General features: G+C 41.4%; 1 protein-coding gene across 3 annotated transcripts in view; it reads right to left on the minus strand.

Annotated features, from left to right (window-relative positions):
- Positions 1-26,169, minus strand: part of cdh17 (cadherin 17, LI cadherin (liver-intestine)) — a 92,711-nt gene that overhangs the window by 50,974 nt on the left and 15,568 nt on the right. For all 3 annotated transcript variants that reach the window (XM_052023743.1, XM_052023745.1, XM_052023744.1), the window contains exons 3-9: positions 21,033-21,134; positions 18,873-19,010; positions 17,297-17,435; positions 16,399-16,557; positions 12,441-12,631; positions 6,609-6,746; positions 3,926-4,076 (exon numbers count right to left, since the gene is read on the minus strand). In XM_052023743.1, coding sequence (XP_051879703.1) covers positions 3,926-4,076; positions 6,609-6,746; positions 12,441-12,631; positions 16,399-16,557; positions 17,297-17,435; positions 18,873-19,010; positions 21,033-21,134 — 1,018 coding nt within the window. The remainder of the gene's footprint in view (positions 1-3,925; positions 4,077-6,608; positions 6,747-12,440; positions 12,632-16,398; positions 16,558-17,296; positions 17,436-18,872; positions 19,011-21,032; positions 21,135-26,169) is intronic.

The raw sequence follows: 26,169 nt of genomic DNA on the forward strand, positions 1-26,169 counted from the left end.
TAGATAACCAGCAGAAAGAGTTGCCAAGCTCCACCCTCCAAATTACTTCTTCCATTTCCAGACAGACTACTCATACCAATGCTCTCCACCCCATGAGTTTGCTGGGATTATACAAGTCAATGACCCAACACCTATCACAAGGCAAATCCCATGAGCTGTTATCCCTTAACGCCCACTTTCCCCTTTTAAAGTTGGAACAACTAATCCAGCACAAGGGGAGTGCAGTGCTGTTTGGTACTTGTGGTAAATACAGAAATGAAAGTGCAAGTCTGTGAGAAAATACTATCTACAACCTATCAGTAGACTTCAACTAACAATAGAATACAACCAAGGCACGAAAGAGACTACAGATGCTGGAAATCTGGAGCAACGCACACAAAATACTGGAGGAACTAAGCAGGTCAGGCAGCATCTATGGAGGGAAATGAACAATCGATGATTCGGGCTGAGACCCTTCATTAGGACTGGAAAGGAAGAGGGCAGAAAGCAGAACTGATCTTGGCAGTCTCCAGCCTGACGCGATCAACATCAATTTCTCTAACTTCCGGTAACCCCTCCCCTCTGTTTTCCTCCTCCCCCCCCCCCCCAATCTTTGTTTTCCCTTTTCCTGTGGCCCCTTCACCCCTTCCCTTTCCCACCCTCTCAACCTGCCCACCTCCTCCCCTTTATTCCATGGTCCACTGTCCTCTCCCATCAGATTCCTCTTTCTTCAGCTCTTTGCCTCCTCCACCGATCACCTCCCAGCTTCTCACATCACTTCCCATTCATCCCCCCCTCCCCCCCCCCCCCCCCCCCCCCCCCCCCCCCACCCGGACTCACCTACCATCCGCCAGCCTGTGCTCCTCCCCCTCCCCTTTTATTCTGGCTTCTGCCCTCTTTCCAATCCTGATGAAGGGTCTCGACCCAAAACATTGACTGTTTATTTCCCTCCATAGATGCTGTCTGACCCGCTGAGTTCCTCCAGCATTTCGTGAGAATACAAAAACTAAAATGAAGTAAAGCACTAGCAAGATCACAAGACAAGGGAGCAGAAGCAGGCCATTCGGCCCATCGAGTCCGCTCCAAGGAAAAGGGAAAAAAGAAATGAGAAATGGGGAAACAAAAACAGAAAAAAAACCATTCTAATCCCAATTTCCGGCCTTATCCCCATATCCTTTGATGCCCTGACTACTTAGATATCTATCTATCTCCTCCTTGAACGCCCCCACTGATCTGGACTCCACTGCTGTACGTGGCAAGGAGTTTCACAAATTCATCACCCTCTGGCTAAAGAAATTTTTCCTCATCTCTGTTTTGAAACTGTACCCTCTAATTCTAAGATTGTGTCCTCTGGTCCTGGACTCGCCCATCAAGGGAAACAGCCTAGCCACATCTACTCTGTCCTTTCCTATCAACATTTTAAATGTCACTATGAGGTCCCCTCTCGTTCTTCTGTACTCCAGTGAGTACAGTCCAAGAGCCGACAAACGCTCATCATACGTAAGCCCTTTCATTCCTGGAATCATCTTCATAAATCTCCTCTGAACCCTCTCCAACGTCAGCACATCCTTCCTCAGATGTGGGGCCCAAAACTGTGCACAATATTCCAAATGAGGCCTCACTAGTGCCCCGTAGAGCCTCATCAACACTTCCTTACTTTTATACACTATACCTCTCGAAATGAATGCCAACATAGCATTCGCTTTCTTTACCACCGATCCGACCTGGTGGTTAACCTTTAAGGTATCCTGCACGGGTACCCCCAAGTCCCTTTGTACTTCCGTACTTTGAATTTTCTCTCCTTCTAGATAATAATCTGCCTGCTTATTTCTGCTTCCAAAGTGTACAACTGCAGTTGGATAGCAAAATATCAATAGCCAACTAAAAAAGTCTACACACAATACAAACTCTATTCGGCTGAAAGGCAGCAGACATGACCCTGCTGGTTCACAATGTGTGCAGCTAATTCAGATCCTGTTATTACACACAATGTAATCAATCAGCTCAATGGCAATGTTCAGCTCACTCACGAGAGGTTCATGGACACTTGGCTCACGGCAGCAGCAGTCAGCAAATCCACACGGTGGGAAGATACCAAAGAAACAGCTAGAAATAGACCAAAGTATCGGGCAAAACTCAGAAATGCAAAGCTCAGTTAAAAAAAAACAAAGGTCATGCAGACCTGTAATGGGAGAACGTGAGAGGTGAACTGTAGAGTGTACATGAGGACAGATACAAGGCAATCAGCAGAAGAACTTGAAGTGCCTAAGGGATAAAAATACAGCAAGTTGTGATCTGAAATGCACTGTCTAAAAGGGTGGTGGAAACAGGTTTTCAAAAGCTAAACAAATATTTGGAAGAGATAAAAAAATGGTGTTGTGAGCCAAATAGCCTCCTTCTGTGCTTCATTCCGCACCCCCCCCCCCCCATCTTCCCTCATTCCTGTGGCCCCCTCACCCATTTTCTTCCCCTCCCCGCCCTCATGACCTGCCCATCTCCTCTCCTCCCCCGTCCTTTATTCCATGGTCCACTGCCCTCTCCTACCGGACTCCTCCTTCTTCAGCCCTTTACCTCTTCCACCTAACACTTCTCAGCTTCTTACTTCTTCCCCCTTACCCACCCACCTGGACTCGCCTATCCCCCTCCCTCCACCTTCTTATTTTGGCTTCTGCCCTCTTGTTTTTCAGTCCTGATGAAGGGTCTCGACCCAAAACATCGACCGTTCGTTTCCCTCCGTGGATGCTGCCTGACCTGCCGAATTCCTCCAGCACTTTGTGCGTTGCTCCGGATTCCAGCATCTGTGGAATCTATCTTGTGCCTCTGCTCTGACTAATAGTAGGCCAGTATTCCATACATCTTCTTAACCACATTATCTACCTGTGTTGCCACCTTCAAGAATCTGTGGACTTGAACTCTAAGGTTCCTCTGTTCCTCAATACTCCCCAAGACCTACTGTTCATGGCATATGCCCTAGCCTCGCTAGTACTCCCAAAATGCATTACCTCACAATTGTCCAGATTAAATTCTATCTGCCACTTCTCAGCCCGGTCCACCAACACATCGACATCTCTCTGCAGCCCAAGACTACCTTCCACACTGTCAACAGCTCCACCAACCTTCATGTCATCTGCGTACTTTCTGGTCGTGCCTCTCACATCTGGATCCAAGTCATTCACGTACGTTACAAAGAGCAAGGGTCCCAGCACTGATCCTTGTGGGACACTGCTTATCATAGGCATCCAAGGCAAAAATAACCTTCTATCATCACCTTCTGTCTCCTATCGCCAACCCAATTTAGATACAGTCTGCCAAATGCAACTTGCCAAAAGAAACTAGAAAGTGGTAATCCAAAAATAAAATGCTGCAGATGCTGGAAATTACAAATAAAAAAAGTGCTGGAAATACTTAACAGGTCAAGCAGCATCTGTGGATCCATGTTAAGTACCTTTCATAAGATCTGGAAGGCAGGTGGCTTCCTTAGAAAATTGTTGCCTTGCAGTCTTATTCAATACTTGTATGCCTGGAAATTTATGCCGAGCTAAAAACTGAGGCACCACCCAATTGGTTACAAGCTGGTTTTTCCACACCGAGACAAAACCATTTGCAAAAATGTTGAGCCTATTAGTTGGCAAAAGGGACTTAACATGTTGACTTTATACAGACAGCATAACACTTAAGAAATTAAATCCATTCATTTAAACAGAGTTAATACCTCAGGTCCAGCATCCTTGTCAGAACCAGGAAAGAGAAGAAAACTAACCTGTTCTGACAAAGTATCTTGGATCCGAAACATTAACTCAGTTTCTCTTTCCAAAGATGACGTCTGACCTGCTGAGTTTTTCCAGTATTTTCTGTTTTTATTGCAGTTTTCTAGCATCTGCATTCCATTCATTTAAATATTGCATAGAATACCATGGCAAGTATTTTATGATAAGATTATGCTCACCCATTTGTTCATTTTCTTGCACCTCAAGGAAAGTCACTGCTTCTTTACAGACAGGGCTGTTGTCATTGACATCCTTAACGATGACCACAATTTCCAACGGCTTTTCCAGCGGCTCTCTGTTTTTATCCAGAGCATATACCAACAGCACGTACTAAGGACATGTCAAAAAGTTAATATACTAAATAGTGAGCAATATTAACCAGTAGGTAGGAAAGTATAAACAGGTTGATATCACAGAAAACGTTTCTTTTGTAGGTACTCAAGCAAGAAAAAGTTGCCTAATCATGTAAATTTGTAAATGTCACTATATTACCAATAAAAAATGGGTTTGCTTGCATAATAAAATTATTGGATTATATAAAAGAATTAGTGGGTTATATAAAAGGAGCCCAAAAATGTCAATACATCTCAAATCTTTTTCTAGCTAATGAAGAAGGGCCACGTACCAAATTTGGACACTATACAAGGAACAACAAGGTTGAGAAGGGAGAATATATAAAAGATAAACACAGGAGATTTGGCTGTTTAAGCCTGTCCCACCATTGGTGAACTCATGGTGGATCCTTTGCCCTACCTCGACTCTCCTGCCTGATCCCATATCCCTCTGAAGATCTCATCCTTGAATATGCTGAACAGCTGAATATCTTATGGAGTAAACAATTCCAAAGATTCTTAACCTTCAAAGAAATTTATCATTAAATCTGTCATAATTGGCAGTTTACTTTTATTCTCAAGCAGTTTCAATGTCTATCTTTTCAAAATCTATCCCTTTTCTAAACTCTAGTAAGTATTCATCCATCCTACTCAATCTCTCCTCAGAGGAGGAATCCCTCAGCTCAGCAATTAATACATTGAACCTTTATTGTACTGCTTCCAAGACAAGTGTCCACTTGGAAGGATGTTCGAACCTCAATACTCCATGTTGGTCTCAACAAAGTCCTGCACAATAACGGCAAAAGCTCCTTATGGGCTACTATTCATTCTACTTGTCTTACCAAATGCTTGTTGTACGTTGGTGTTAACCAAATCAAAGATGAGGCACAACTTCTCAAATTACAATGAGCTTCATTTGAGCAGAGGGGGAGTTGGGTGGGGAATTGAAGTGACAAGCAAATGTAATTTCAGAATGCATCATGGTGTAGAATTAGTGATGTCTCAGAGACATCACCTTGTTCACACCTGGCCTGTTCAACATTCAGGAGACTGGATTAGTTGCAGTCAATACAGAGGATGGAATTGAAAGAAATACAGGGAGTGCTGGAGGCAGGTACTCTCACAGGTTCTTTGATGGGTACTTGGAACACCATGGCACAGAAGGCTGCAGGGCAAGTGCTGGGAAATGGCATTGGTAATAAAAGGTATTTGATAGCCAGCACGAGCATGCGGACCATAGGGCCTGTTTCCATTCTGCGTGATTCTATAATTCTACGACAAGGAAGTTGTTGTCCGTCTGAAGAGGGTTTGGGGTCCTGGATAGTAGCGAGGTGAGGAGAAAGTGGTGAGGAAGGCTAAAGGGAGGATCTTTGTATCTCCTGCAAATTACACTGGGATTCAAGTTCTAATTTTCCTGCCAAAATTATTCAACTCCCTTTAAGGCAATGGTAGCACCCTTTGAGTAAAGTAGATACTGTAACCATCAAACTTGTGGACTCACTTGCTTCTTCACCTACTTATTGGTAACGTGTAGTAATTTTTATGTCTTGCCCTGTACTGCTGCCCCAAAACAACACATTTCATGACATAATAAACCTAATTCTGATTCAAAACCTATTGCAGGATATACAGACTTACACAAACACCATCAAAATGCATTGCCTGGAAATTGGACTTCTCCCTTCTTTTAACACACAAAATAGGCACTTTTTCCAATGCCAATGGGGGACACTTAAAAAGAAAAAAATCATGAAATTGGGACAGCCCTACTTTAAGAAATTGTTATTGTGATTTACTTCCTTTAAGCAGCAGTGCTGGACACTTGCACATTGCCTGCTCTGATGCAGATCTGTGCAGTTAAAGAGATAATCCCATCACTCCCCAGTCCACCAGTGACAGCAAGCAGCATTGGGACTATAGATGGAGGGACTGTTTAGCTGAAGATATCAGCAAACAGATCCTGCAATCTGTGCTCAGTGTGGCCAACAATCAGTAATACAAGTGGGTGTGTGGACTTGTCAGGGTGAGATTTGTAAAGTCAAAAAATGATGTCTAGGCGGAGACACTCAAGTCACACAGGATTTCAGTATGATGCACTCCTCGTTAAACTGTGTGTTAATTACAAAGGCCCTAAATTATGACATTTAGTTCCAAGTCCTCTAGATAAGCAATTAATTGGAGCCCTGCACTTGGATGATATCATCATGTATAAATCTGTTGAGGAAGTGACACCCACTTTAGAGTCATTCAGGGCAGAAAATGTCCGCTCCAATTCCCTGAAGTCAGGCTTCAACACAAAATAAACGCAAGCATTACAGACAATTTTTATGTGCAATGCATATATAAAAAAGGGTGCAAATACATCCAGTTTCTCAGCAAGCATGTATATTCAAGGGGTCCTCACAGAGTGCCTGTCTACAAAACTTTTCTGCAATTGAGAGAGCATGTGACATGGTCTGTAAAAGGGCAAAGGCTTAAAGTAACATTTACATAACATTTACAACAATAATCTGTGTTCCCAGGAACTTACGTTACTAATTTCTTCTCTATCCAGTGAATCCGTCACATTAATGTCACCATTAGCATCAATTACAAATGGAAAACTGCGGTAAAACATATTGTCCTTTGGCTTGAGGTCAAATATTGCACCAGGTGTATTCCACTGAACCTAAATTGAGAATGAAACAATTATTGCTTATGTTATCTTCCTTGATGGAAAAGTAAAAACTCTCATCTTTTGAACATTTAATAATCATCAGTCAAGATGGTTTACTGGCAGACTACTTCGTGACACTATTTCTTCAGGAACAGCAAAGCCAGGCAATCATTGTAACTTTCCTTTTCGGTTCTAATCCTGGTTTAAAAAAAACAATTTAACAACTAGTTAAAAGCTAGATGTGATCTATTTGTTCCTTAAAAATGGAGAAAGCCCCAATTTACTCACAAAATTCAATCTTCCTGTAAAACAAAATTCAGCTCTATCACAAATGTTATCTCCTTTATTAGAAACAAGCAATTATTCATTTAATTTATAAATATCTATTCACCTCCTTAAAGCTGGAAATATCACATTCCACTGTTGATTATGATTCCACAACAGCATAAATCAGCTAATTTTATATTCTTGATAATATTATAAATGATGTAAAAACACCTGTTTTATGTCTCTGCACAATTAAGTTAATCTTTGCCGTGTGTTACTTTACACCAGGATGAATAAACCATTGAAGGCTAGTGCAGCTGGCACAAAGGTTCCGTGGCAAAATCCTTGGGGTCCTCCCACCACTGGATACAGAGGGACAGGACCCTGGGTTAAAAACTGCAGAAACCTATTCCAGATAAAGTATTTGGGGGAAAAAATTAATGCCATGTTGACACAATGTAAAAAAAGCTATGCAAATATACTGATGTGCTAGGTGGAGTGAATTGTGTCAAAGGTTTACCCCAAATTATATAATTGCAAATCTTATGAATAAAATACTTTTCAGAATAAAAAAACGCTCCCGGTCCAAAAGAGTTTATGTGGACAGCCACAGTATGTGACAAGAAGAGACTAGCACTACAAACAACATCCCTTTGGAACATTTTAATTTGCATCTGCCCAACAACATGCCTTGGAGTTTGCTCTTAGTTTGATTGTGGGTTAATGACTAAGATTGTAGTCTGCCTGTACATAGTTGAGTACCATGCATGCTGATGGTATCATTAGATCTGCAAAATATACTGAGAAAAGCAGCATCGGCCACCAGGACACTAGACACACAGAAAAATTGGATAAAGGTGGTGAAAAAGGGAATGCTAAACAGTATCTATGACACACCCAATGATTAGATCGAACATACTCAAGGTCACCCTATTAATAGAAGAAACAACTGTAAGCATGTAGCAAGTCTGTCCGTGGTTAATCAGGACATATCTATAAAGCAAATTTCTTCTGAGGGAGAGCAAAGAACATCTTGGGCACGTTATCTGGAGGAACCTTCCAAGTTATGGAGGAAGTGAATTTTGGGTTGCCAGTGGAGACAGATGGGTTCAGTTGCCTATTTTATTTACCAGCTAAGATTATGCATCAGCAATCATGATGCACAATTGTGAAGGCAATGATGTCAAAACAATAATTGCAGAAGAGGGTGTGAGACTAGGTGTATACAAAGTCCAGGGAATGATCCACTGGAATTATCAGTGTTTGGATTGAACACTTCAGAATTGCGAAGTACAGCTCATACTAAAGAGCTTTCTGGTTAAGACTAAGGGATTGAGTGAACTTATGATTAAATTTATAACTGTATATTTATAATAGTTAAATTCATATGTAAATAGTTATCCATGTGTAATTTTAAGCAAATGTTTGACATTATATATTTTTTAAAAAGAACCCATGTGTTATATGAAGTGTAAGTTTACATACTGACTGTACCATATTGTCATACCAGGCACTGCTGTTATTTGAGAGTTAACTGCCTTCAGTAAAGCAGCAGCTGTTATTTGCCTTAGTAAGCAGCAACAGTGAACAAACTACAGACAATTACAAGCTGCTTTCTCAGCAGCTGCAGGGTTTTGTAGATCACAGTTCCAGCTTCGATCTTTTCACCGTTTTATTCATTTCCTATTTTTGTCTCTTCCAGGCAGGTTCATTGTGTTTAACGAGCCTTCACCATTGTTGCTCAGCTGGCACCACCAGTGTCCATTAGCCTGTCCTGGCCTTCACCTTACCACAGACACTCTGTCCTCTCCACCCTCCAAACATACTGGAGTCTCACTTTTTCTAGCTCTGATAAAATGCCATCAACCTGAAGCATTAACTATATTTTCTCTCTACAGATGCTGCCTGACCTGTTGAGTATTTCTCACATTTTCTGTTGCTACATCGATTCTGAACATCTACAGTTTATGTTTTTCAGTTAATGCTTCAAAGTATTCCTTCAGTCAAATAATTCCCATTTATACATTAAAACTTCCATAACATCTTACCAAATCTTCACCCAAGTCATTCAGATCACTCTGCTGGATGAATCATAGAAAGCATGCAAGTACATGTTCATTCTACATCGAAGACATTGCCAACTTATCCATTGATCATTTACTGGAATAGAAACTGCCATTTCCAGCCATCCAACAAAAACTCATTTAAGAACTAAATATAAAGAAGTTATCTTATTCCTTACAGTACTTGTTCCACACATCAGAATTTATAGTCATCACTGAACGTTACTTCATCATCTCTATTTATATCAGAACTGTTTTTTTTACATGTCCCTTGCTTTGTTTCACTTTGATTGCTCTCATGAATCTGTCAACCAGGTGTCTTCTTCAACAACTGAGCACAATGACAACCCTGTTCTCGGGCTATCAGAGACACCTCCTGCCCTTGTCCTATCCACTTCATTTGACCCTCACTGCAACTTGGAACCAGCTTGTTTTCTTTTTTCCCCCCCCCAAGTTTGACCTGAAACACTAATGGTTTCCACAGAAGGTATCTAACCTTTTAAATTTTTCAAGCATTTTCTGTTTTTAGCGTAACTTCATGTGTTATGTATCAGTCTCAATTCTAGTCTGGCATGCAAATTTTAATCCATTTAATTAGAACACTTAGAACAGCACAGGAACAGGCTCTTCGGCCCATGTTGTGCCAAGCTAATTAAACTAGTAATTAAACACCTAACTAAACTAAACCCTTCTGCCTACACAATGTCCGTATCCCTCCATTCTCTGCACATTCATGCGCCTAAGAGCTTCTTAAACCCCTCTATCATATCTGCCTCCTCCACCACCCCTGGCAGCACATTCCAGGCACCCACCACTCTGTGTAAAATAAAACTTGCCCCACACATCTCCTTTGAACTTACCCCCACTCACCTTAAATGCATGCCCTCTGGTATTAGACATTTTGACCCCAAGAAAAAGATACCAGCTGTCTACTCCACCTGTGCCTCTCATAATTTTATAAACTTCTATCAGGTCTCCACTCAGCCTCTGCCGCTCCAGAGAAAACAACACTAGTCTGTCCAACCTCTCTTTATAGCATATGCTCTCTAATCCAGGCAGCATCCTGGTGAACCTCTTCTGCACCTTCTCCAAAGCCTCCACATCCTCCCTATAATGGGGCGAACAGAACTGAATGCAATACTCCAGATGCAGCCTAACTAAAGTTTTATAAAGCTGCAACATAACTTCCTAACTCTTATATAACATATTAGCCAAATGTTTGCTCATAGCCCATTGAATGACAAGCAAAAGTTGAAAGTATATCAATCATCTTGTGGAATAATTTATAAATGTGTTAGTAAAAGCAACCATAATAATTGGTATCATTTTCACAGATATTCAAAGAAATTGTTAATGCATAGAGGAACTCAATCATTTTATCCTAGGCCAAACATTAGCAAATAAATGGAAATCCTGCCTCAGTGCAAAAATTAGATGTAAAGTAATAATCTGGGTCTGTGGTATAAATGATAGAAAACAGCTTGGAAAACAAACAAAGCAGATAGTAGAGTGCAACTGAGTCCCCGGTAGTACAGAATTCCAAGGGAGTTCCAGGAATACAATCATTTTGAATGGGGAGACTGCAGAAATTACGGAAGGTGTACTAAAATAATATAGATCCAATCTAACTTACAAATTGGAACATTCTTGAGAGCACCAGGCTGTAACAGTACAGCAGGGTACCTATCAAATAAAGGCGGCCATGGATAGACAATGCCTAATCTTCCAAATTATCAAAATGGGACAAATTTTCTTTTGGGATTTGCATCACACCTACCAGTTAATATTCCCCCAACCGGCAGTTCTAGCACAGAGATAGTCACACAGTCTTCTGTGCATCAAGGTGCTGATTGTGGAACCCCTGCTCTACCCACTTGGGCTCTTCATCCTATCTACAGCAGTGTGAACCTCCTCAGATATCCCAGCGATCCGACTGGAAAATCTACCTGCTGAACTCCTGCCAGGTTAACCTGACACAAGCACAGTGACCTCATCAACACCAATCGGGAGGAATCAGCTGCCAAGAGCAAGGAAAGTATAATTAATTAAGCTAGTGTCAGGGGCCAGTGGGATAAGATGCCACATGGTGTGCTAAGTGTTCCTGGTGTTTTCTGTTTGTCTGTCAGCTTTCAAACATCTGCCGTTTTCTTTTACTTTCCACTCCCTGATCAGTCTGATGTAATTTGTCTCTTCCTTTCTCCACACACGCTGCGTGACCTTCCGGCCTTTCCCAGCGTTCTGCTTTACTTCATATTTCTGACAACTGCTCTGTTCTGTATTTCACAATTCCAGCACAGATGGTTTTCTCTCTTCCCTCTACTTTCACTTTCTCCAATGGATTTGCAGCCATTCCAAACCTTCACCCCCAATCCCCCTCCGCTCCCCCCCCCCCCACCCCCAGTCAATGCCAACCTGTGTCATCTATTTTTTCTTGATCTCCACCCATCACAGACATTCCTGTGTTTCTTTTGGTCTATCTCACTTCTCTGCAACTTAAAACAAGCCTGTGTTCCAAACGTTCCCAGTTCTGACTAAAAGCTCTGAACTCTTTCTCTTTGATCAAATACACTGAGTATTTCCTGCATTTTCTGGCTCTTCTACAGCATGTTAGACAGACTTTATTGTGCAAGCTTAAATTGCAAGAAATATTGCCCACATAGTTCCAAGCTGATCATTATAACTGCAAGAAAAATGGGACAAACTCCTCAACAACTATGACAAAAAATAAAATACAGGAAATGTGATTAAGAGTAAAGAGGTTGAAACCAACAGTCAGGAAACAAAACTGATACTTTTAAAAACTTTAAAATCTCCAACAGTACTTTTTACTCTGAAGGATTCAGACTCCATAGCTATAATTGTTTACCTTTTGAACAGGGTGGCTTAATTGACAATTAACAATGATCATGTAGTTTAAAAAAAGTACATAACCTGTTAATTAGCAGACGATTTTTTTCCTGACAGGTAAAATGGGCAATTACTGTGTAATTGCAGCACCATACAAAGTCAGAGAAAAGTTAGAGAAGTTTAAGTAAAGCAGCTTTTCCCTGGGTCTCTCTCCCTTGCCTCAAAATACTAACAATTTAACACTAAAGTATGCTCAGACATTAATATTTTCAGCAGTATCTTGACTAATGTTATTTCAGTAAGTAATTTCAGAACAATTTTAATACTGATTGTACCACATGGCCTTCAGTCCACTGGGCAGAATGAATCAGGAAAAGGCTGGAGACCATTAATGGTGGGTTTCCTCCCATGTGCAAGTGACAGTCATGGACACAGACTAATGATTCTCAGTACATAGGCACACAGTGGAGACTTCGCATCACAGAAGGGGAGTGGTGAGAGAGAGTCTCACAGTACATGAAGGTCTTACCTTTGTGATCGTCTTGGGAAGAGGATCAGAAGAATTCTCAGGAACCTCTATTTTTCCAGGTGACTTCCACAGATTCTCCTTCACATCAATCTTCACTATAGTGCTCGTACTGAGAGATAATTCAGCCAAATCCTTTGCGACAACTACAAGATCGTACTGTTTTACTTGTCCTGGATCAAGTAATTCGTATCCTGTAATGAAGCATTTTAAGAAAGCATTATTCTTCGTCCTGTATTCCAAAACAGCTGGCTGCATACATTTTCCTCTCAAAGGAGTAAAAGACCATGCTTGATCTTTTCATCACAATCACATGACATGCAGATGAAACACTGACACTCTTGCACTGCAGCAGTTTCTACATATACATATGAAGAGTTTTCTCAAAGTCAAATATGTCTCAAGTACAAGAACAAAAGCAATGCAACATCCTGCACCCAGCAGGTGTCCATATAATGAGGAGCTTAAATGTACGGTTACCAAAGATCAAAACGATTACTTGAGGTGCTGTCGAAGCTTTGATAATAAATTGCACTGTGGATACTTGACAAATCTACTTCATCAGCGCCTCCCAATCCCACCACCTCTACCACCAAAGTGGACAAGGGTAGCAAGCTTCACACCATCTTCACCTGGAAATTTGTCACCATTTCTTTATTGCCTTTGGGTCCATATGCTGGAAATGGCTACAATAACTCAACAGAAGTACCTTCACCAGCAGCACTTCAGTAGTTCAAGATAATTCTGCACCATCTTCTCAAGGGCCCTTAGTGATCGGGCAATAAATGCTGGCCTTTCCAGTAACACACTTATCTTATGACTGTATTTAAAAATCAACCTGTTAAAAGTAGCTTGATTTAAGTGGGAGTACGAGTAAAAGGTAAGTAAATTCAATTGGTTTCAAGTGACATATTGGTATGGATGCATATCCCTTTAAAAGGCAGAAAATAAAGAGAAGGAAGTAACACACATCTTATAGGTTGTCAGGCTGGTACAAGAGTTGCTACAGGGCTCACCTACGTACGTAAATGATGTACAGGAAAGGGCAGAATATAACATGTTCATATTTGCTGATGATATGAAGTTAGGTGGGAAAGTGAGTGTTGTTGTGAGGAAGTCTCGTAAAGAACATGAATGGATGTGGTTGGGCTACGTGGGTGGGCAAGAAAGCACGATATGGGAAGTGAGGCTGTGTACCTTGTTAAAGAGAAGAGAAAAGCATATTTTAAATGGTGAGAAACCTGGAAACATCTGTGTTCAAAGGGATCAGGGCTGTTCTGATTTTAGAGATGCAGGAGGAAAACACAAACATTCAGTAAGCCATCAGAAAGGCATATGGGTAAGCCTTTATTCCAACAGATTTAAATACCAAAGTATAGACGTCTTGCCTTAGGTTATACAGGATCTTGGAGAGACCACATTTTGGGGTCCTGACAGCAGTTTTGGTATCTATGCTTGAGGAAGGATGTACTAGTTCTGGGGTCCGTGCCATGAAACGTGATTGCAGAAACTTACCTGCTACTTACGGGTGTTTAGAAGGATGAGAGACAATCTTGCTGGAGGAACTCAGCAGGCCAGGCAGCATCCGTAGAGAAAAGCAGGCGGTCAACGTTTCATGTCAGGACCCTTCTTCAGGACTGAAGGTTTTCCTATCGTTGACTGCCTGCTTTTCTCCACGGATGCTGCCTGGCCTGCTGAGTTCCTCCAGCAGCATTGATTTTCATCTAGATTCCAGCATCTGCAGTCCTTTGTTTCTCTGAGAGACAATCTTATTGAGACATACAATATCCTGTGAGGATTGACAGAATCCAGCTAGTGTCATAGTATCAGGAATAAGCTCTTAGCCATTTAAGGTCTTAAATGAAGAAAAATTTATTTATACGGAGGGCTACACACCTTTGGAGCTTTCTACCTCAGGTGGACGTGGATGCTCAGTCATTAAGAAGGTTTAGATCAATAAATATATGGTATCTGGTTTGAAAATGAACTGATGTAGCTACAACCATGACTAGCAGTGGCAATGGTGAAACAAAGGCTTTATGGCCTACTCCTGCTTAGGTTCATCATATTCTTATCTCACGACAAGCAGCTGGAAAAGGATGGAGAAATTTTGAAGAGAGACAGATAGAGGAGGAAAAAAAAGCCAGAATGGACGTCAGTGAATGGAAGATCGGAGGGGGATAGGAAATCAGATAAAGAAAGGAAGCAAAAAGTAATGAGGGGATTAAAATGAAAAGAGAAAGAGCGGAATCTAAGGAGTGGTGACAAGTTGAAAATATCATTGACAGAAATGAAGAAAATAACAAGTCGGTGATGGGAAGATTTTTGTTGAAAAGTTGGCAGAGCTGTTTGGATCTATTGGTTTTTACACACTTAACCAGGAAGGAAATCAGATCTCCCAGTTGTAAGCAGATACCTGTCTTTCCTCTCCAGACGTTACAGCCTCTGGACACCTGCACTGTGCTGGTGGAACCTTCAGGGAGTCTGAACGGATATTACAAACTTCCTCAGAATATCCAGTTTTTAAACCTGAGAGATCTGCAAGTACAGCATAGCCAGAAAAATGAATGGGAAGAGTGCCTGAGTGGTGTTGAATATTTGAAAATGCCAAATGCGTTCACAAACACTCAAGCTCAGTGGCGGTTTTGGGAGTCTCTGAGCTCTTATACTCAGAGAGGCTCCGCTCCACTCTAGGTCCCATCCTCCAGTAGGAAGACTACACTCAGGAGAATGCCCCAGGTGTAATGATCAGCAAACTCAGATGACTTGTCAATCAGTGGAAAACACTGCCAATTTTTTTTAAAGATGAAGTAAATTGAAAACTTCTGTGTCACATATAAGAAGAAAGCTTAGTATATAGGTAAAAAGCAGATAATTAAAGAATTTGCAACTGAATCTTATATTACATATCCACAAGTTCGTAGACAATGGACTGTAGCGCTCCTGGGCAGGAGCAATACAGTTCCTCAATACACTTGTTGTTTCACATTGATGAGAAAATTCTAACTCACTTATTCTATGACAAGTCCGCAGTAAAGAATATGACAGAAATTCACATTGGATGGTAATAAAAAGGAGGAATTATTGTCTCAGCTCTCCCATTTACAGCTTTCTATAACAAACATTCAATGGGATGTTGCATATTTTGCTTTACTGCCTGAGATAAATCACTGCTCTTAAAACTCCCACCATCTGTCAGCAATTCTACTGAGGACTGACTGGAGTTATTTCTGGTTATAATAGTTCTGGGAATACTTGGCATACTAATCATTCGTTGTACTTTATACAATGAGCTGGATCTTGCTGATCCCAGCTTGTCCCTGCCTGCACTAGCACCAACTGTTGGTGGCCAGGCTGCTTCCAATCGTGGCCAGTGTTTCCACCACAGCCTTTCCATGAGCTGCAATGGACCATGAGCAGGTGACGAGAACTCACCCACAGACTGTTCTGATGAATCCTCTGACAGGTTACACTGTCACTCTGTGCAAATATCTGTGATCAGGAGAAAACTAAAAATGATATTAAAAAATTAAAAATGCATGAAACCACTAATTAGTTTGAAGTGTCAATATACTGTGAAATAAAGAAAAACAAAACAAATAACACCTAAACTACAAGTCCATGGCTCCAATCAAATGAATAGGGTTCCTACACCATTGATATCTGGGGCAGAATGAGAGGTAGGATGCGTTCACATCTAGCTGGCAGTTCTCTGCTGAACAACCAGTACAATCCAACTGATATCAGAGATATATGGTATAGTAAAAAGTACAAACAACAAATGGCACGTTTCAATAATGTTTATACTCCATCTTGACAAAATTGTGACAAACACATTCTGATATCCCTGTTACTGGGCACCACCTATATTTAACCATATATGTGAACCTCAAAATGATGTTGTGGAGAAGTGTTCTATCATTTATATTGCAACATTAGGAAAAATTTTATGTCAGCATACCTTTTTCAGTTGTGGAGATTGCCCCAGTTTCTTTATCAACCTGGAAAAGCATTATGTGATCAGTGCTGGGTATCTGCTGTGAGATGCTGTATTCAATTTTACCATTAGGAGTGTTGGGATCATCCAAATCCTCAGCCTTTACTTCCATGAAAGGCTTGCCTGTGAATATAAAAAAATCAGGTGCACAGTTATCAGTCATACATTGTACTCATTTTTTTTAAACACCCTGACCATCGTTTTAATGCTGGAAATAGTGAATATTCATAAAAAGCACAGCCGAGAAATCAGCTAGTACAAGAGCTGGAATGTCAGGACCCACCCATATGTTCATAACAGTATCTCCAGGAAAAAAGGAAATTGCAATTGCAGAGTAGAGAAGGAAGGTGGCTATCATGTACAAAGTGCGGACAAACCACTGAGATCCACTTCTGAGTTGTCACTCACACAGAGGGAAAGTAGCTTGCCTTTTTGCAATTGTTAGGTCTTCTCCTTTCAGGTTAGAATCTAGATCTGATGTTTGGGATCCACATATATAACAATTTCTTTTTCCACTCAATTGGAGCAACATTTCCTTTCCAATAAATAGCAATGACAGAAAGATGTGGACACTCTGTTTCAGCATACTGCAGTGTTGCAGAGGTGTAATGATCAATAATTTTATCCTGCTGCCAATCCTGTGTGCCCAGAACAGAATATGGATCATGCAATTTTATCACTTTAGATGTGTTGGGGTGTCTCAGCCACCATTACCACTACAGTACAACCATCACCCCTCAAAGAGTATATATTGATCCTACCTCAACATCTCACCACTCTACAATCAGCAGAACAGCCTTAGTGATACTAAGGAGACAATTTTTCCTTTATTGTATCTTAAATTATTCAGAATATTACATACCAGGTCTGGAGTTCTGCCACACAACTCCTTTATACTCTGTTTCTGCAAACGTAGGCTGATTGTCATTTATGTCTTGAACTATAATCATCACCGTGACAGGTCCTTCAACCACCTTTTGTTCTCCATTTAGGCCTTCTATCTAAATACAAACAAACCAAGATAGCAATGACCAACCAAGTTAAATTCTTTGGTTGACCAAATGAGGCAAAACAAACACCGTCATTCCTGCACCATTTGTCTTGGGGAACTTCCCACTTAGTTCTAATCACCTGCCCATTATTTATAAAATCTAGAATCAAGCCCCCTTATATGTCTGAATAACATCAATCTTCATTCTTCTAAACCAAGTATTGCAGGCCCAACTATGGTATCCTCCGCTACTGGTAAACCAAACACAGATTGGGTAACCACAGTTATTTAATCCACACAAGAGTGACTGAGTTTACAGCTGCCTGTCACTTTATTTCTCCGCCTCTCTCGCACCTGACTTCTGCTCTTGGCCTTCTTTGTGTTTTCCAGGAAGCCCAATGTAAGTTTGAGGAACAGCCTTTCATTTCTGGCTGGGCTCTCGCGGTCAATGTTCATGATGCTTACTGCAACCAATTAGTCCCTCAATTTGGAATCCATTGAAATAATGGGCATTAATTTTGCATTATGTCCATATATACTAGGAAGCAAAATTGCAGCTATCCATCAGAAAGAAATAGCCATTTCCATCTTAATTCAAAATGCTTCCTGGTCTTATCAACTGTTATTTGCATCATTAACAAAGCTCCGAAAGGCTCCCATTGTGCATTGAAACATGACTATAAGGTCACAAATATACCAAAGCTGCTTTCTCACCAGTGGTATTGTCATTACAAACCCTATTGTTGGGCCTGAATTAGAAAAGCAAGTCTTCTGGCTTTTGCATGCTACGTAATTCAATTTCAATAAAGAATAACACAAAGTTTGAGTCTTATTGAAAAGTTTATTAAGTGAATGATCATCCTCCCATGTATCTCAGGCACGAACGCATTGTGGACACTGACATTTGCACCGGAACTTAATGATACGCAACACATATCCAGATATCACTTCAGGATTTTTATCCACACACGTGGCCTATGCCACCTGTAGATAAAATCTTATGAGGCCTGCTTCACCACTACTTGCATGAGTCAGTCCCTTCCATGAAGTCTGGCAGTGGAGATCCCTTAACAATCTCTTTACCCAGCTCCTCCTAAAGCCCTTACATTCTTCTGCTGGGGAGCAACACCCACCCCTCACCCCACATATCCCAGAGCTCATGACTTCAGTTTTCTCCCATTATTTCTCTCTCCAGTACTAACCTGCCAGCTCAAATCCTCCCCCAACCATTAATTCAGGTCACTTCTACCTGACCAACATTTCTTTCCACAGTTTAGTGGTACAAGGTTGATAGTGATGGGGGAGAAAATAATGGGTGGAAGGATTTGATGTTCTCGAGAGCCCTCAATGTTCTAGATGCTTCAAATCCTGAGAATTCTAATATTGTCACTGAAAAAAAAACACTTTCAATAATTATTTTTTCCCTCAAATTCACTTCCCATTTTACCTGTAACTTGTAGATTGCTTGTTCTTCACGATCCACGGTTATATTGAGATACAACCACCCTTCTTCGATATGTAGTCTGCCATGGGTTTCACCAGCAGTTATTCTAAATGACTTTACAGCACTGTTAGTTGATTGAAACTAGAACCAAAAGGAAACAGATTATATGACCCATCAATTCACAATGTACTGACATTTTACCTTGGCATCTGAAATACAAATAACTAATATAAAACATAAAATAATGTAGTCAGATCAAAGTTGACAGTCTTAAATTCAAACAAAGCAAACCTAGAATCGAGAAAGCAAATCTTAAAATATGATAGTACTTAAACAATGAAAAAATTTAAAAAACCTTAACTCTCAAATAATATGCATCTCATTAAGGAATAAAAATTTTTTACAGGTGAGTCTGACTGTAGCTAACAGAGTTAAAGATAGTATTGGATTAAAAGAAAAAAGCTTGTAATATTGCCAAAATGTTCAGTGAAGCAGAGGATTGGCAGGATTTTAGGTTTCAGGAAAGAACGAGGAGAGTTTGAAAAAACAGCAAAGGATAATGAAAGAATGGCCAAAAAAATATTGAAAGAGGGGGAGGAAGTAGAAGCTGAGAACAGAATGTCAAGAAATACAAAAGATCTTCCACAAATAAACAGAGCTAGTAGCAACATAAATTATAATGAGGGAGGACGTAGCTGAGATATTAAACTGTCTACACAGTTGAGAACACCAAGACTATATTGGGGATTGTGGGGCACCTTGTAATCAATGAGATTGAGGAACTCAACATAGTCAATATCAGTAACTAAAAATAATGGACACTTTTTTGTTCTAATTGTCTTCTTTCTTGTAAAAGTTGTTTTATTTATGTTTAATTTATGTTTTTCTTGTGAATGCTGCTTATCTGATGCTCTGTGCCTGTGATGTTGCTGCAAGTAAGTTTTTCCTTGCAGCTGTGCACACATGGACTTGTGCAGGTGACCATAAACTCGACTTTGACTAATGGAACAATTAAGGGCACTAAAAACTGGAACGATCCTCTGGGCCAAATGCATATTACAGTTCCAAAAGAAGTGACTCAAAAGCTAACTCCTCCAGGTGCTGAAAATAAGAAACAGAAAATTTGGGAAAACCTCAACTGATCTAATAGTATCTGTGTAAAAAAAAAGAACATTAATATTTCAGGTCGAGGACCTTTTAAATAAGTTCATCTACCTGGAACATGAATTCTGAATTTCTCTCCACAAAATGCCACCTGATCTACTGTGTATTACTTGTATTTTCAGTTTTTATTTATAAAAGCGGTTAATGAGGTAACAGATGTGTTAATGATCTTATTCCCTCAAAGGCCACATGCTTCTATTTCTTATGCTCTTGGATTCTTCAATGAGTTATGAAAGTGTGCACATTTTGCTTTTTATTCCTCAATTTCTTCAGGAGCAACCAATTTCCTTATACAATATCTACAAGTTAATTAACTTCTTTATGTTCCAGAGACCACAAGCTGGGGAAGCTTTTGAAAGACATCTTAAAGTAGCCTTGTCCTCAAGAAACAGAACATCTGCTCACCAACCAGATTACTTGCTCAAACAATGCTGTTAACATTGGTCTGATGATATATTGTGGTGCCACAGAGCATAAGAAAGTCAGGAGATGAAGATAGGAAAGAGACACACAGTTGAGTGACATATCATCTGAGTGCACAACAACCTATCTGCGCACACTCCTCCCACTGGATCCCCTCCCCCACTGCTCCCACCTCCCTCCATTCATTCCACTCTCCAGCATCTTCAGCCCCTTTGTCACTTCCACCTATCACCTCCCAGCTTCTGACACCATTCCCACTCCCCCATCTGACAATCACCCCTCCTCACCTGGACCCACCTATCACCTGCCAGCTCTTGCTCCACCCCTTCCCCCCTCCTTTTTATACCCGCTGCCTCCCCTCTTTCAGTTCAGATAAAGGTTCTCAACACAAAACATTGACTGTCCATTTCCCTCCACAGGAGCTGCTCGACCCGCTGAGATCTTCCAGTTTTTTGTGTTGCAACCTATTTGCTCACTTATTTTTTTTTAAATATGAAGGCTTAAACCTTTTATTTGTCATGGTTTAAAATTGCTTTTGCATAATTTGACCATATCAATTGAAACTATAAGAGTTACCTGATATAAAAAGAAAGGAACAGTGGTTCCCTCAACAACGGTCAGATTCATTGACTTCAAAGGACCTTTGGGTAAGATGCCATTAATATTCCTGATTAGTACCTGTAACAAATATAAAGAAATTAATCATACATGTGAGGAAGCTACTTTGATTATGAAGTGCCATTGTAAATCCAAATGTCATGGCTGGAAGACAGAGATTCTGTTTTATAGCCTTAGGTTGGACAGTCACTGAGAGCAGGGACACAGGTCACCTGCAGGAAATCTGGAATTTTGGCACCTTGTCTATAAGTGCTTTATATTTACACTTTATATCCGGTGCTCCTGACTAATTAGGTTCAGTGGGCATGATGACAGGTCTCTACTGCAGTGTAACATCTGATGAATTCAGGAGATGGGAGGGAAAGTGAAGGGATGGAGTGCAGATGCTCACAGATAGTCCCTTGAGTTAGTAACTTCTCAGTGGATATAATGCAGGGGACTGAGCACGCGTGCAGGGAAATGTTGATCCCTCTTGGCAGGAGCTTGAAGGCTGCCAGTGAGAACAAGTGATGAGAAAGAATGTGGTAACTGCTTCTGGCAGAAAGCAATTTAACAACATATTCAGGTCAGAAGATGAATGTATTGTGGCTCAGTCATCTGCAACCTGATGTGCAGATTACCCAGCTTCTCCACCCTTACTCCCACACATCCCTCATCACACCAACTCACCGCGGAATTACACCACTTCTGCATATCCAGTCGCCGCTAACGCTCATCTTCCTGCACTGCCGTGGCCCTTCCTCAGTCACCCCTCAATACATGTTCTCGTCTCAGTCAACACGTGCTACTGCTGTTGACGTGAACCTTCCTTCTCTCCTCACAGAAGGGAGAACAGAGTAACTGGGAGTAGTCGAAAACCAGCGGTCACCCTCCAGCCATCTCATAGTTGCAAGGAAATAACTAAAAATTTCACAATGCATGGCCAGCAGAGGTGGGAAGGGTGAGGTCTTCACAACTATCTGCTAATTTAATATAATTCACACACTTTGTTAAAAAAATGTCATCCAGACTGAAAAATGATAGGAATACAAAACACTTTTCCCTTGTGTCTTTAATCTCTCCCAGGGCCTCCGGTCACTCTGCAGGACTTCAGCACTTCACAGAGGTGGGGGAGGTTGCTCACTGAGATGTAGAATCCAGAGCTGGTATTGGTGGGCAGGGGACCCAAGGGGGACAAGAGGCATGGCTACTAATACTGGCTCAGCTGGTCACACTTCAGAAGGTCCAGTATGGAATACAATTTAGTTTGTCCCTGGTAACTCACATATCACAAGTGAGCAGGAGGAGAGGGAGGAGACGGGCAGCAGTAGAGAGCCTGCATCAGACAACGAACTGAGCTGAATGCAGATGAAGATACATTTAGCGTAGCAACAAAGAATGTGTGGCGTACTGGCAGCCATCCCAGCTCCAGGTGAGGAGTACTGGAGAGATGGTGTTGAGAGCAAGTCCACATCCATGGCAAACAGCATGGATCAGCAATCAAGCAAGTCACCCAGGGGGTCATAGGACATAGAAGAGTACAGCATGGAACAGGCCCTTCGGCCCAAAACATTGTGCCAATCCAATTAAATTAGTAATCAAATGCCCAACTAAACTAATCCCTTCCATCTAAATATCCATATTCTTACATTTCTCGCACATTCATGTACTAAGAGCTTCCTGAACACCACTATCGTATCTGCCTCCACCACCACCCCAGGCAGCACATTCCAGGCACCCACTACTCTGTGTAAAATAAAAACTTGCCCCACACATCTCCTTTGAACTTGCCCCCTCTCACCTTAAATGCATTCCCTCTGGTATTAGACATTTCAACCCTGGGGATAAAAGATACTGGCTGTCTACTCTATTTCTGCCTCTCAGAATCTTATAAACCTCTATCAGATCTCCCCTCAGCCTCTGTCGCTCCAGAGAAAGCAACACAAGTTTGTCCAACCGCTCCTTATAGCCCATGCCCTTTAATCCAGGCAGCATCCTGGTGAACCTCTTCTGCACCCTCTCCAAAGCCTCCACATCCTTCATATAATGGGGTGACCAGAACTGAATGCAATACTCCAGATGCAGCCTAACCAGAGTTTTATAAAGCTGCAACATAACTTTGACTCTTGAACTCAGTGCCTCGACTAATGAAGGCAAGCATGCCATATGCCTTCTTTACCACCCAATCAACCTGTGTAGCAACCTTCAGGGAGCTATGAACTTGGATTCCAAGATCACTCTGTTCATCAACACTGTTAAGAGTCTTGCTTAATACAAATGCCACCTTGAATATGGTCCATATTTAGTTTAGCCGTTCATTAAGTCAGTGATAGAGTTGTACAGCAGAGACAGGCCCTTCCACCCACTGCATCCAAACTGACCTTTTTGCACAGCTACACTAATCCCTTTTGCCCACATTAGATCTGCATCCTTCTATACCCTGCTTTTCAAGTGCCTGTTAAAGGTCTCGTAAACAGTGTTACCCAATTTCTCCACCTCTTCTGGCAGTGAGTTCTAAACATCGACCATTTTCTGTGTGATAAAAAACATTCCCCTCAAATTACCTTTAAAACTCTTTCATCTCACCTTAAACCTATGCCCCCCTTGCTTTTGAAACCTCTACCACGGGAAGAATATTCTGACTCTCTACCTTATCTGGATGCATCACGGCCTGGTACAGCAACTGCTCTGCCCAGGACCGCAAGAAACTGCAGAGAGTTGTGGACACAACCCAGCGCATCAAGGACACCAGCCTCCCCTCCTTGGACTCTGTCTTTACCTCTCGTTGTCTTGGTAAAGCAGCCAGCATAATCAAAGACCCCACCCACCCGGGACATTCTCGCTTCTCTCCTCTTCCATCGGTAGAAGATACAGGAGCCTGAGGGCACGTACCACCAGACTTAAGGACAGCTTCTAACCAACTGTGATAGGACTATTGAATGGTTCCCTTATATAATGAGATGGACTATGACCTCACGATCTACCTTGTTGTGACCTTGCACCTTATTACACTGCACTTTCTCTGTAGTTGTGACACTTTACTCTGTACTGCTGTTCTTACCTGTACTACATCAATGCACTCTGTACTAACTCAATGTAACTGCACTGTGTAATGAATTGACCTGTACGATCGGTATGCAAGACAGATTTTTCACTGTACCTCGGTACAAGTGACAATAATAAACCAATACCTATCTAAGCCTCTTATAATTTTATATACCTCTGTCAGGCCCCCCCTCAGCCTCCTTCACTCCAGGGAAAACAAGCCCAGCCTGTCCAATCTCTCCCCATAACTAAAGTCCTCCAATCTGGGCAACATCCTGGTGAATCCCCTCTGCAGTCTCTCCGGCACAACGATATCCTTCCTTTAAGTGTGCAAACAATACCTGTGTTTTGTAAAGTTGCAACATAATGCCCTAACTTCTATATTCCACGTCCCAGCTATGAAGGCAAGCATGATGTGCATCTTCTTCACCACCCTATCCACCTGTGTTGCCACTTTCGGTGAGCTGTGGTTTGAACCACAAGGTCCCTCTGTTCGTCAACATTCCTTAGCACCCTACCATTTACTGTACATGTCCTACCCCTATTTGACTTCCCAAACTGCATCACCTCACACTTGCTGGGACTAAATTCCATCTGCCAATGCTCTGCCCAACTTTCCATCTGATCACTAGCCTGCTGTAGCCCAAGACAATCTTCCCCACTACCCAAAACACCACCAACCTTAGTCTCATCTGCAAACTCGTTAATCATTCCTCCTACATTCACATCCAAGTTGTTAATGTATGTATATCACAACAACAAGGGTCCCAGCACCGACCCTTGTGGTACACCACTGGTCACAGACTTCCAATCAGAAACGTAATCTTTCACTGTCACCCTCTGCCACCTATCACCAAGCCAATTTTGGATCCAATTAGCCAGGTCGCCTTGGATCCAAACCTCTTAACCTACTGGACTAGCCGATCATGCAGGACCTTGTCAAATGCCTCAGTGAACTCCAAATAGAGAACATCTACTGCCCTGCCTTCATCCATCTTCTAAATTACCTCCTCAAAAACTCAATCAAGTTAGTGAGGCAGGATTTCCCTTGCTATCCCTAAACAGCCCCCATCTTTCCAAATGTACATAAATCCTATCCCTAGGAATTTTCCCCAATAATTTCCATACCAACTACCCTGTCAATGCGTTTCTAACAATAGGTTCTAGCACATCCCTTATAACTAATGTGAGGTTCCATGTCCTATAATTCCTGTTTACTCTCTCCCTGTTTTCTTGACTATTGGGAATACGTTTGCTGTCTCCTAAGTGGTATGGAACATTCCAAGATTGACAGAATTCAGAAAGATTAAAGCCATCCATTATCTCTGGAGCCACTTCCCCAGCCTTTGCAGGGATAATGGAATTTGTTCTGAAGAATGCAAATACAGGAATTAATCACGATTGCATTTAAAATAAAACATGCAGAACCCCAGATAAGAACTATTAAAAGGTGAACGGTAAGCTTCTCTGATTGATATAATCATCATACTGAAGCAAAGCACTGAAGGGATACAACTGTAGGTGTATATCACAAGAGACTTACCAATAACTAGAGACAATTTTAAGGCCTTTCGTCTAACTGGCCCACTTCTAGGAAGATAGGAGTAGAAATAGGCCATAGAATGCCACGTGTCTGTGCCCATATTCAATAAGAAATGCATCTAACTCCATCCACCTCCCCTGACTCCATATCCCTTATCTACCGAAACTCTTAATCTCAAATTGAAAACTATAAATTGTTGTTCTACCTTGTATTATTTCTGTGGGAATGAGTTACACAATCCTTTGAGTGGATAAATATTTCTTAATTTTTCTCCTGAAAGGCTTGGCTCTGATTATAAACAAACACTTTTGTCCTAGACTTCCCCGCCAATGGACAAAGTTTCTTTCCATTAACCTTACTTTCTTTCAAAATTCAAACCCCCTCTTTCAACTTGCCCTTTAACTGCCGACAGTCCAGTATATACAAGTCTGGTTCATGTAATCTCTCCTCATAATCTAATCCTTGGACTGCTGAAAATAGACTGATAAATCTGTGCTGCACTCCAAGGCTAATAACTCTTCCTGTGCA

Source organism: Pristis pectinata, chromosome 9 (genome assembly GCF_009764475.1).
Source record: "Pristis pectinata isolate sPriPec2 chromosome 9, sPriPec2.1.pri, whole genome shotgun sequence".
In the NCBI taxonomy this organism is placed as follows: Eukaryota; Metazoa; Chordata; class Chondrichthyes; order Rhinopristiformes; family Pristidae; genus Pristis; species Pristis pectinata.